The 12,872-nt window shown below is 42.1% G+C and overlaps 1 protein-coding gene across 2 annotated transcripts in view; it reads right to left on the minus strand.

Annotated features, from left to right (window-relative positions):
* Positions 1-12,872, minus strand: part of Stxbp3 (syntaxin binding protein 3) — a 51,600-nt gene that overhangs the window by 8,084 nt on the left and 30,644 nt on the right. For both annotated transcript variants that reach the window (XM_005367905.3, XM_026789647.1), the window contains exons 9-15: positions 12,088-12,212; positions 7,896-7,991; positions 7,715-7,772; positions 3,534-3,599; positions 2,442-2,522; positions 933-1,071; positions 245-351 (exon numbers count right to left, since the gene is read on the minus strand). In XM_005367905.3, coding sequence (XP_005367962.1) covers positions 245-351; positions 933-1,071; positions 2,442-2,522; positions 3,534-3,599; positions 7,715-7,772; positions 7,896-7,991; positions 12,088-12,212 — 672 coding nt within the window. The remainder of the gene's footprint in view (positions 1-244; positions 352-932; positions 1,072-2,441; positions 2,523-3,533; positions 3,600-7,714; positions 7,773-7,895; positions 7,992-12,087; positions 12,213-12,872) is intronic.

A 12,872-nucleotide genomic window follows, 5' to 3' on the forward strand; every position in this document is an offset into this window, starting at 1 on the left:
TTGGAGCCTGTCCTGGAACTAGCTCTGTAGACCAGGCTGGTGTCGAACTCACAGAGATCCACCTGCCTCTGCCTCTGGGATTAAAGGCGTGCGCCACCACTGCCCGGCTTGTGTGTCCCCTCTTAAATATAAATAAAGAACCCCTTATTATACCCTATTCGGAGCTAGTGTGGGATTACTTTAGTCACATTCCCCTTCAGACACACAGACACACGTGCGCAAGCTTCCGCACACATTCCCTTACTGGGGGAACGATGGGAACGCCAAGGTGACTCCAGTTCCGAATCATGTCACTGTCGTCTTCTATCTTCACATTGTGGATTAGTCTGTCCAAATTTTCTTCAGTCGTTCCTTAAGGAAGGGAAAGCAGAGTGCACAGTCAGATAACTGCTACCAAAACTAATTCTAGGTTTGGAGTAATTAGTACGAGGACTAAAGCTTAAAAAACAACAACAACAACAACAAAACAAACTCATGTCCCTTCTAGTCTTCTATCTGTTTCCTATCTTCTTTTTAGTCACCTTAACTAGCATTTACTTCCGGGTTTCCTAAGATTCCCTTACGGCGAGTAACAAACTACTTTAAAAATGTGTAAGGGCTAAGGAGATGGCTCAGTGGGTAAAGGTGCTTGTGAGGCTTGCTGCTAAGACTGACAACCTGGGTTTGGTCCCTGGAACCCTCATGGTGGAAGGAGAAAACAGGACTTCAAAATGTACCTAACCTGCAAGACCACAGAGTAGATACCAAGTAAGTAATGGTCAGTACTGGTGGATGCTAAAATCTGGATATAAAATAATCTCTAGTCATAGGCCATGACATTATGATCCCCCCCACACACAGAAATAATATACAGTAGGTAAATGTACAAAGAATCTAAGTGATTTCTGAGCGACTACTTCAGCAGAGTCGCAGAGGTGAGCAGGCGTCATTACCATTGATACCGAAGATATAGAGCAGGACTGCACGGATCTTGTCACAGTTGTCATGGTTTTTGTTGAGCAGCACTGGGAGGAGCACCAGCATGGAGTCCTTCACCCGCTGCCCCTCCGCATCTGTTCCCAGTGCCAGGTCCTGAAGGACAGTAAAATGCAGACAGTGCTCCACAATCCAAATTTACCTTCTGGTCAAAAGTATCTATCATTAGTTGTGGAACCCTGATGACGTAATACAGGAAATGTGAACGTTAGCTGCAAACTATTCATCATACAAAACACAGATGGCCATAAAGCAAATCAGAGGGGAAGACAGTCATGACAACTGAGCTGGGCACTGTGACAGCCACCACAAATGAGGGCAAGAGCACTTCTGATGTGCTTGTCTAGTCAGGATGTGCTCTGGGCGCCAACAATGGATTTCTAAACACTTGTGAAAGAACAGAAAATATCTCACTAAAAGTTTTTATATTAATTACATGCTGAAACAATAAAACAAACATATTAGGTTAAGTCAAATTTATTACCAAATTTAACTCCTTTTTTCCTTTGTAATGTGGCTACCAGAATAGTTAACAGTGCAAACAACTCGCACTCAGTTCCTGTTAAGGCGATGCTCTGCACAGCTTAGGAACTGTGTGTGATGCTGCGTAGAGCGCTGCAGGATAGAGTACTTGTACCGAACTCCCAGAGAGCCTTGAAAAGACGCTCCAGTAATTTAAAGCACTCCACAACGCACACTGCAAGACCACAGAGCAGGAGGACCAACTTGTCAATGTTGGGTCTACAGTTTGGACCTAGAATTGGCCCCAAAGGGCCATGTGGTAAGGATTTTGTCCTCTGGTGCTTCTGAGAGGTGGAGGGAATTAAGAGCAGGGAGCTAAAGGAGGTCGTCAAGTCTTTGGGTTGTGCCTTTGAAGGGGACAGTAGAACTGCCTATCTATCTCTGTCTATCTCTTGGCTTCTTTGTACCACAAATCTCTGCTATAATGTGCCACACACCCAAAAGCAGTGAAGTGAATTGATCATAAAACTGTAAATCTTGCCAGGCGGTGGTTTCGCAAGCCTTTAATCCCAGCACTCGGGAGGCAGGGGCAGGCAGATCTGTGAGTTTGAGGCTAGCCTGGTCTACAAGAGCTGGTTCCAGGACAGGCTCCAAAGCTACAGAGAAACCCTGTCTCGTAAAACAAAAAGCAAAAAAAAAAAAAAAAAGAACAAAACCCTGTAGATCTCAAGTATTCTCAATCAAGTGTGCCCCAACATCTAAAACAAACACAACCAACCAAAACCGTGAGCTAAAATAAGTTTATCATTTCTGGTATTTGTTGAAGTGACACAAAGCTGAGTAAGGAAGCAGGGAGCCAGGCATCAATACTGCCTAGGTCAGTCCCTATCTAAGACTCTGACTGTGTGGAGCTCAGCTGCTGCGCTGAGCGGAAGCTACATGCTGGCTTACACAGCTGTTCTGGAACTCTACCGCAGAAGCGGGGGTCCTGGCCCTGCACATACCTGCTCAGTTTTGCAGAGCTTCTCGATATTCAGCTTAAACTTATTCATGCAATCTTCAGCCAAGTTAAGATGGACAACTTGCTGAAAAACAGAGGGAAGTCATTATTTATAACATTTTAATTACTTTTTGTGTAACTGATATCCAACTTCTTTAAAAAATTATGTCTATGGGCTTTTTGCCTGCAGAAAGCAAAAACAATATAGTGCTGAATCACGTGGAGTCTGTAGAGTAACAAAAACTTGGATAAGGGGAAAAAAGTCAACTCCTGAAGAACTACAACAAAAGGTTTCTTTTAAACTGGATAGTGGTGGTGCACTCCTTTAATCCCAGCACTTGGGAGACTGGCTGGTGGATCTCTGTGACTTCGAGGACAACCTGACTCAGAAAAACAAAACAAAAGGTTCCTTTTACATTATTGGTTCTTAACTGGGCTCCAAGATTATAAAAATGTGCAAAGACAGCTATTCTAGGAAAGGCTGGGCTGGCTGAGGCTGCGGCTGTGCCTCCCACTGACAGTACCAGCAATCTGGAGGATGAGGCCAGAGGTTGCCTCACGTCTGACACAAGCCTGAGTTAGGGGAGTTCCAGTTCAGTGGGAACTAGAATGAGTCTTAACCCAGCTCTGCCAAAGATGGATGGACCAGTGGATAAATGGACAGATAGATGGAAGGAGAGACGGAGGGATGGAGGGAAAAGAATGGAAAGAAAGCGAGTGAGTTTGTCTGGATTTAAATGATTTTAAATCTAATTTGTTACTATTAATTTAAGGAAATGCATGGGTTGGTGGCCAACACAGGAAACAAACAAAACAGCCACTAGATAATCTCATACTGACTTTTTCTTTGAGGTCGAGAAATATTAAATTATTCTGTTCAGCTGTTTAAGACAAATATTTTTTTTTAAAGATTTACAAAATACAGATGAAGTTGCTAGAAAAGTCAGAGGCTAGTTCGGTTAATTTGGAATTTCTCAGCTCTACAGGAAAGACTGGGAGACAACTACCAGCAACTAACTATTCCAGGGCACGGCTAAGACAACCACAGGAGCAGACAAGCAGTCAGAGGCAGAGTCTCACACAGGCCATGGCTTACCTTCGTCATCTGTTTTCGGAAGTGGGGCATCTTTTTCATCAGCTGGGTAAGAGCGCTAAGTGATGTCTAGGAAAAACAAACAAACAAACACAACAAAAGACAAATAAACTTAAGCAAGCCCATGATTCAGTTACTACACATTATAGCTTCCAATCCAGAGCTTTTAAGTCCTAATAAACCCAGCTAATTTAATAAATGAGCTAAGTTTTAAAGTAATGTTAGGAGACCTCTGACTCTGTCACACTCTTCCCTGTGGACAGATAAAACACTCCTTCTGGGCAGCGACAACCAGCGAGATGGCGGAAGCAGAGCAGGTGATCACTGAGATCAGCCTCCTGTCCCCAGGCACAGTTACTGAGGGCTGCCTAGGCCGGCTCCCGAAGCTAAGAGGTATGGAGAGGAAGGAACCAACGGAAATATAACCATGTGTGGTGGGTGTCCTTAGCCCCTACACAGCTCAAGGATCTGGCAGAGAAAACTAACATGGGTAATTAAGCCCAGACAGAGATTTCAGAAGAGTCTCAGTGCTAAGGACATGGTAGCATTCTCTGATACAGACAAAACAAAAAGATTTAAGTAAACACTGCAGACATCTAGACCACATCTCAAATAACCAAAACTAAAAACAAAAGAAATAAAAAGCTATTTCAAATCCCCTGGGATTTAGCTAATGCTGAGAAGGAAATAACTCTAAATAGACCCAGTAGGACAGAAGTTAAAAGTTAACACTCCAAAGCGGGGCGATGGTGGCGCACGCCTTTAATCCCAGCACTCGGGAGGCAGAGGCAGGCGGATCTCTGTGAGTTCGAGACCAGCCTGGTCTACAGAGCTAGTTCCAGGACAGGCTCCAATCCAAAACCACAGAGAAACCCTGTCTCGAAAAAAAAAAAAAAAAAAAAAAAAAAAAAAGTTAACACTCCAAATGTCCAACTGAAGGACCTAGAAAAAAGTTAAAACAAAATTGAAAGACATTAAAACTGTGTATAAATAAACTAAATCTAAAACTAGCTGATACAGAGCCAGCAACATGTCAGCAGGTAAAGTGCTGGCTGTGAGGGCCTGACGATCTGGTCTGGTCCCAGAACCCACAGGAAGATGGAAGGAGAAGAGACTTTACTAAGGTCTTCTGGCTTCCACATGCGCACCACGGCACCCATGCACCACACGGACATCAAACACACAGCAACAGACAAAATGAACCTACAGCAGAGAAAATCAACAAAATCAAAATACGTGTATTTGCACTACTAGGGTTTGAATACAGGCAATCATTTATGTTAGACAGGCATTTGCCCACTAAGCTATATCCATGGCTCTTTGAAATATTAAAAGATATTAAATGTAGGAGCATTAAAAAATCATGAGAAAAACAAATCAGTAGGCCGGGCGGTGGTGGCACTTGCCTTTAATCCCAGCACTTGGTAGGAAGAGGCAGGCGGATCTCTGGGAGTTCGAGGCCAGCCTGGTGTACAAGAGCTAGTTCCAGGACAGGAACCAAAAAGCTATGGAGAAACCCTGTCTCAAAAAAATCCAAAAAAAAAAAACAACCCAAAAAACCCAAATCAGTAATCAAGATTAATAACCGGAACATTATGGCATGGCTTCTATTCACACTGAGAGGCTAAGAAAAGAGTTCGAGTTCAAAAGTTAAGGATAGTAGACAAATTCTTTGAAAAATAGTCTTTCTAAACTGACACAAGCAAAAATTTGGTAAAGGCACACATACAATGTTTGTGTTCTATATAATAAATATGCATATATATATTCTAACGAATTTACATTACTTATAACTAAAGACTTCTTTGTGAAAGATACTCTATCCTCAATGGTGAATTCCAATCACAATAGAGCAATTAAGTTACACAAAACCTTTCAGGGTAAAATGAGAGAGTCACAACTCGTTTTATAAGATTAACATAATTTTTATATGAAAATTGCACAAGACTGTTACAAAAGAGTCATGTTATAGGAAATACTTCTCATAGACAGGAAACAAGCAAACCCAGTGCTCAGCAGACAGAATCCATCAGCACTCAGAACAGGGCATCATGACCAAGTGGAGTTCATTTTAGAAAGACAGCTCATTTAACATCAGAAAAAGAGTGAATATAATTCATTATGTTAATAGAATAATGCAGAAAGAAGCCGGGTGTGGTAGTGCATACTTTTAATCCCAGCAGTCAGGAAGCAGAGGCAGGTGGATCTCTGTGAGTTCAAGGCCAGCCTGGTCTACAAGAGTGAATTCCAGGACAGACAGGGCTATTCGGAGAAACCCTGTCTCAAAAAACAAAACAAACAAACAAACAAAATCTAATCTTTAAACTAAGTATTTGGATTAAGGAAGTAAGTTGATTATAGGGTCACTGGACCCATAGTAAAAATTTACAAAATCACCTATATTTTTCTTAAAACTAATGCTACTTATAAAAATGCCCAAAAGAAAATGTACAGTAACATTAGCGTGACAATAACATGGGAATGTGTACACATGAACAGCCAGCGAGCACACATTACGATCTGTGCACTCACTTGTGTACTATACTTCAATACCAAAAACCTGGCAGAGAGGCATAGGACTTTAATCTCAGCACTTGGGAGCATGGTGTGCTAAGTCTTTATGTCTATGTGTTGCTTTTATTGGTTAATGAATAAATCTATTTCAGCCAGTGGCTTAGCAGAGTAGAGCCAGGTGGGGAAAACCAAACTGAATGCTGGGAGAAAGAAGGCGAAGTTGGTGAGAAGCCATGTAGCCACACCTGGGACAGAACCCTCTACTGGAGCCTGCCAAAACTTTACCAGTAGGCCATGACCTTGTGGTGATACACAGATTAACGGTGATGGGTTGTTTAGGATATAAGAGCAAGCTAGAAATATGCTTAAGCTATTGGCCAAACAGTATTGCAAATAATATGGCTTTTATCTGATTATTTTCGAGCTGAGCAGCCGAAAACAAACTAGTGGCCTCTGCCTACAACAGGTGCAGACTGAGCTCTCGGAGTTCATGGGCAGCCTTGTCTACAAACCAGCAGGGGCAACATAGTGAGATTCTTATAAAACCAAACCCCTCATCTATGTGCTGATGAAAATGACTAACTGGCCTTTAAATACTAAATTTTAATGGCAGTAGCACAGATAAAACTGAGGTCACAGCACACAGGCACTTCTTTATTCTCTCTGTGTTAGAATAGCCCCAAATAGAAAGTTACAGTAATTTTCACCCTTTTCCTTTCAACTTTGTTTGTAATTTGCTTTTGCAGGGCCGACAAGGCGGCTGAGTGGGTAAAAGCACTTGCTGTACAAGCTGACAACCGGAGTTTGAGTCCTGGAACCATGTAAAGGTGGGAGAGAAATCAACTCCCAAAAGTTGTGACCACTACATCACACACACAGCACACATTACACACATACACACACACACACACACACACCGCATACACACATCACATGCACATATCACACACTACACACACCACACCACACACATACATCACACACTACTCACATCACATACTACATATACACACACTATATCCACACACCCCAGACACGCATCACACACACCAAACACATATCACATACACACACTATACACATCACACACAGATTCACAGACATGCACACCACACACACATATCACACTACATATACACACTACATAAACACACACCACACGAACACATCACTCACACACCACACACATATACATTACACACTGCACATACACCACACACACAACACCCCACACATGCATACACACTACACACAGACACATATTACACACCACACCCCCACACGCATACACACCACACACACATATTACACACTACAACACCCCCCCACATCCACACCACACACAAACACACTGCACACGCACACACACAGGCACAGACGGATACACATTACACACACACAATTTTTTTTTTTTTTGATTTTCGAGACAGGGTTTCTCCGTAGCTTTTTTGGTTCCTGTCCTGGAACTAGCTCTTGTAGTCCAGGCTGGCCTTGAACTCACACACAATTATTAAGTGACCCGTGCAGTACACAGCTGCAATCCTAGCACCTGAGTGCTGGAGCAGGACCTCAAGGTCACACTCAGCTAAGCGGTGAGTTTGCATCAGCCCGAGTTCAGCCTCATTAGACTGTGTCTTTAAAGTCCAAATGCACCTTTGCTATCATCTTACCTTCCCCTCGGTAGCTTTCTTTGTTGATGAAATTTCCTTCATAAGTTTTGGAATTTCCCTGTCAGATAAATGAGAAAAAATTTCTAAGTTAGTTCTTTACAAAACTTTTTAAAGTTATAAAATATACTTTAATAATTTAGTACTAAAAACTACAGAACAAAGTTAGAACAGGCTCACATACTCCAACACAAGCGCGATGTGCCGGTGCCGGACCCGGACCCACAGGTCGTCGTCTTCTTCGAGAACTGCCTCCTTGTCCTTCCCGTCGGTTCTGTACCTAAACAGGCCGGGGAGAACATTTTCAGAATCTCTTCCTCAGAAAGTAGAAAAAACATGTTTCTAAACAACAGTACTGAAAAGTAGACTCAGTCTGTTACTTAAGGGGGTCAAAACCTAAAGCAGATTAGAACCCTTCTATTAGAAATTTAGGAAAAACATCTTTTTCATCTCAAATGTTAGGTTTATAGTCTTGGCCGAATGCCATCTTACAAAGCGAAAATTCAAAACATCCCACAGTGAGCTTTAAGAACAGAAGCAGCTAGGTGGACTGACATTTGGAAGGCAGAGTTAGAAGGACCTGAGTCAAGGTCACCCCAGCAACAGTGTTCAGGGCCAGCCTGGGTCACAGGAGACCCCGTCTCAAATACAAAGACTATAAAGACCAATCAAGCAGCAAAGCTGAATACCCAAGCAGCTGCGTCTTTAATCACTTAACATCACGATACGTTAGCGATCCACAGCACAGTTATCACGTCCATCCGTCAAGAGCCATCGCGCTAGTTAGCCTGCTCAGAGTGCTTGTGTAAAATCACAAACACAGCATCTGCAGCTTCTCCTAACCAAGCCTAAAGTCATGTCTCCTTTAAATAGGAAGAAGTGAGAAAACTAATATGGCTGTAAAAACATTGTGACAGCTTTACCAAGTTCTACTGGAGTAAGAGCAATTCAGGAGGTTCACGGGACCATGATATTGGCTTTATTAACTGAGTTCCTCAACTAATTTCCTTTTTTAATGCAGATACCCTTTTCCTTGTGGAGGTAGAAAAGACTCAGCTGTCAATTTCCTCGGGCAGATAGGGACTACACAGCATTTTCTTAGTTCTGAACTATGGACAATGTATGTTGATTTCTGTTATATAAATGCAGTAGTTTCTATAACCTCAAAATTATAGGCTTCATTTACAAAACAATGTGGTCTAAGATACCCAAAGATAAATGGCTGTGTTTAATTACAAGGCTAACCTAAGGATGGAAGTCCTTTGTTATGCAAAATACCAGTGTATACTTATGTAATACCTTTGCCATTTAAGTGGCTTATAAGCAAACCAGCAGTGTGAGGGCAACACTCCAAGACACAACAGTCCATTAGAGTACAGTTACAGTCTCTATGATGCATGAATAAGCAGAAAAATTGCTGGTTCTAGCAAAACTTGTGATGGAGACCAGGCAGGGTGACACATGCCTTTAATGCCAGCACGTGGCAGACAGAGGCACTTGGACCTCTGAGAGTTCAAGGCGACCAGCCAGGAGTACATAGTGAGACCTTGGGAGGATGTGATGGAGATTGGCAGGGAGGGGAGTCCCTCTACAGTGTGTTGAACATAGGGGTGAAGAGCAGGCAATCAAATCAAACTAAAATGGGGGGACACAGGTGATGTGTGGCTTGGGGACTGCTGTACCTACGTTTCCTCTTTCTCTGAGGATAATGGGAAGCCATTTAAAGATTCTGAGTGAAGTGGGCACGCTGACCTGACTCTTACTAAGATTCTCTTTCTCCCGAGCTGGAAAAGCTGACGGGGGCGGGGCCCGAAGGAAGCAGAGCATGAGAGGTCAGTGAGAAGTCTGAGGAAGACGGCGAGGGGGAGGTCAGGGGGCTAACATCGTGAGCTTCAGGCTGAGTCTGGTGTCATAAGCAAGCTGGAAAATTGGGTCTTTAAAATGTAGTTATAAAGATTTACTATTGAACTGAGTGTTTTTGAACTTGATTGGCCATGACTGAAATTTGGGCCTGAGAAAGTCGCTATGAGATAGGAGATGCATTTACTATGTGGAGCACTGCACTTTCCAGGGGGCTCCCAGCAACTCAGGGGTGGACACACACACTGAAGATGCTCACCAGACATTACAAATGAAGATATTCACTAGGGAGTTGGTGTGAATCTGAAGTTAAAGCAGAAGGCTCAGTTGAGCCAATCACAGACAAACCTTGAGATTAATATGCTTCCAAAAGTATATAAACAGAGTCCACAAACTGAGCACTAGAACATTCCAACCCTAGGAAGCAGGGATTAAGAAGGAACCAGTGGGACCAGACTTTTGGATTTAGCAACAGAGGGGTAGAGTTTCTGGGCTGGCTCAGTGGATCAAAGTACTTGCAGCAGAAACATGACAGGCTGAATTTTGGGTTCAACCACTGGGACCCATGAAGGAAGGAGAGAACCCACTCTGCATAACTGTCCTCAGAACTCCACATGCATGCTGAGGTATGTGTGTACTTGTGCTCACGCGTATGCACATGTGCGTGAGCACACACACACACACACACACACATACACACACATACACATACATACACACACACACATACACACACACACATACACACACACATACACACACACACATACATACACACACACACATACACACACACACATACACACACACATACACACACACACACAGAGCAAATACTACAACACTATTTTCAATCAGAAGCCATGCCCCATGTAAAGACCGACGGAGCACGGGGAGTTTATACTCCCACATCAGTCTTCTCTCAACTTCTGGGGCTTAGAGTAAGAGGGTATCGCTGTCTTTGTGGAAACTAACTGCCTTCCTTCCCCCAAGCAATTAAACCCGCCTTTGTTTGCCAGCAAATCTGGACAGAGCACATTTTAATACTAGGTCAGGACTCTCTAAACTTCTGGCAAGTCTAGAACAAAATTCTCTATTGCCTAATACCAGATTCTTTCAAATCTACTGAACAATGCAGCTTGGTGACCTAGAGGATAACAGGGGTGTAGATAACGGCTCTACTGATTTCCTGGCTGATATCGACACAAACAAGACAGAAAAAAAAAATCAGGATTTAACTGGAATGCAAATAAAAACACAATAGAAAATACACAATTTAAGAAATATTGCAAAGTATCATAATTATCAAAAGTTGCATTATTTTAATAAAACTACTCCTAATTATTTTTGTGGTTCAATGAATTTAATGTATGGCCCCATATACGCTAGGCAAGTGTTCTATAACTATGTCCTCTTTTTACTCATTTATTTAAAGGAAGAAAAAATTTTTTTTGAGTTAAGGGCCTACTACACTGCCTAGGCTAGCCTTGAACTTGTGACTCTCCTGCATAAACCTCCTTAAGCCACCCAAGCAGCTGGAATTATAGGTCTGAACCACTGGATCCAGCTCTACTAAATTAATATAAACAAAATTTCATAAAACTAATACTTAGTTTTACTGTTGTGTTCAAGTAGTAAACCTTTAACCTGGCATGCACCCCAGGTTGGCATCAAATTCATGAATTTTCTGCTAAATGTTTACAAATGCTGGAAACATCCAGCAAATCTTGTCTCAAAAATTACTACTTGGATTTAGAGATCATAGTATCATAAAGCTCTGTGAGTGTGTTTGTATACCTGTAAACTGATGAGAAGTAAAATGGCTTCTTGAGAAAGGCTGTCTCATGTCACTCACTTGTCCTAATATCCTTGCTTAGAGATTACATCAGTAACTATGGAAACAGTAAAACTGTGCCCATTCTCAGCAACGTTATACTGGGTTTTGGGTGTCTTAAAATAAATTATATCGACAAAACACTTTTGGGAATATGATTTTAAATTAACACAGCTTAATCATTTTCAATATAACACACATTTTGAAATATAATAACTGGAAGCTGGAGAGATGACTCAGCAGTTAAGAGCACTGGCTGCTCTCCCAGAGGACCTGGGCTCAATTACCAGCACCCACATGGCAGCTCACCACTGTCTGTAACTCCAGATACAGGGATCCAACACCCTCAGACAGACATACATGTAGGCGAAACATCAAGTACACAAAATAAAAATAAATTAAAAAAAGAAATGATAATAGTGAGCCTGACATTACTCTGAATGAGTGCAAACCCCTATCAACTTGTTGATTAGCACCTCTACTGCAGGACAGGTAAGGAGCAAATCCACTTAAAAGCTCTGAAGCAAGCTGCACATTAGCTTACAAAGTGAACATCTTGTCAGGTTACAGTTACAGGAGAGGGAGAGAGAGAGAAGATTTCTGTATGAACAGGTTGCAGGTCTTTCAGGTTTTATTAGATAGTCTGTCTACAGCCCTTTAAAGCCCTTCAAGTTATACTTGCTTGTATGTATCATTCTCAATTGGTAGTAGATCATATGCCATTGCCTGAAAGGTCAGTTCATGCAGGACAGTGGACACAGGATCAAAGCCACGGTCAATTATTAAGAGCTGGGAATGAGTTTTACCCTAGAATAACAAGATAAAAGTATCTTAAGAAATTTCAGTATCTTTATGTGAACACATTTTTAATATTTAAAACTTTTAATAATAATTTTGGTACTTAATAAAAGATTAATCCTGTCCCTCAACAAAAACACACAATAAAACAAAACAAATGAATGTCCTAAGATGTGAAATTATATTACAACAAACAAAAGCATGAGTGCACAGTAGGGAAAAACAAGGCTATGCAACTAACATTTTCATAATCAGATTGAGGCTATATACATCAATTTAATACTCCCTAATTTTCTTTGAAGAAGTAACATCTACCTTTCCCTAAATACTCCTTCTTCCTTTTCTCTCTCTCTAGGACGGGCTCTCACCATGTGGCTAAGCCAGGCTAGCTCTGGACCCGCCATCCTTCCTCAGTTTCCCCCATGCTGCGCCTACAGACACACACTGCTACAGCACCTGGCCAAAGTTAGCTTCTTGTGCATTCAGTTCTACAAATAGTAAGGCTGACATAAACTGTGAACAACAGCTACTACTTGAGTTCTTTGTGTTGATATTTGCTAGTCAAGAAAAGCCTATTTTAGCCGGGCGGTGGTGGCGCACGCCTTTAATCCCAGCACTTGGGAGGCAGAGGCAGGCGGATCTCTGTGAGTTCGAGACCAGCCTGGTCTA

This window comes from Microtus ochrogaster, unplaced genomic scaffold (assembly GCF_000317375.1).
Source record: "Microtus ochrogaster isolate Prairie Vole_2 unplaced genomic scaffold, MicOch1.0 UNK25, whole genome shotgun sequence".
Taxonomy (NCBI): Eukaryota; Metazoa; Chordata; class Mammalia; order Rodentia; family Cricetidae; genus Microtus; species Microtus ochrogaster.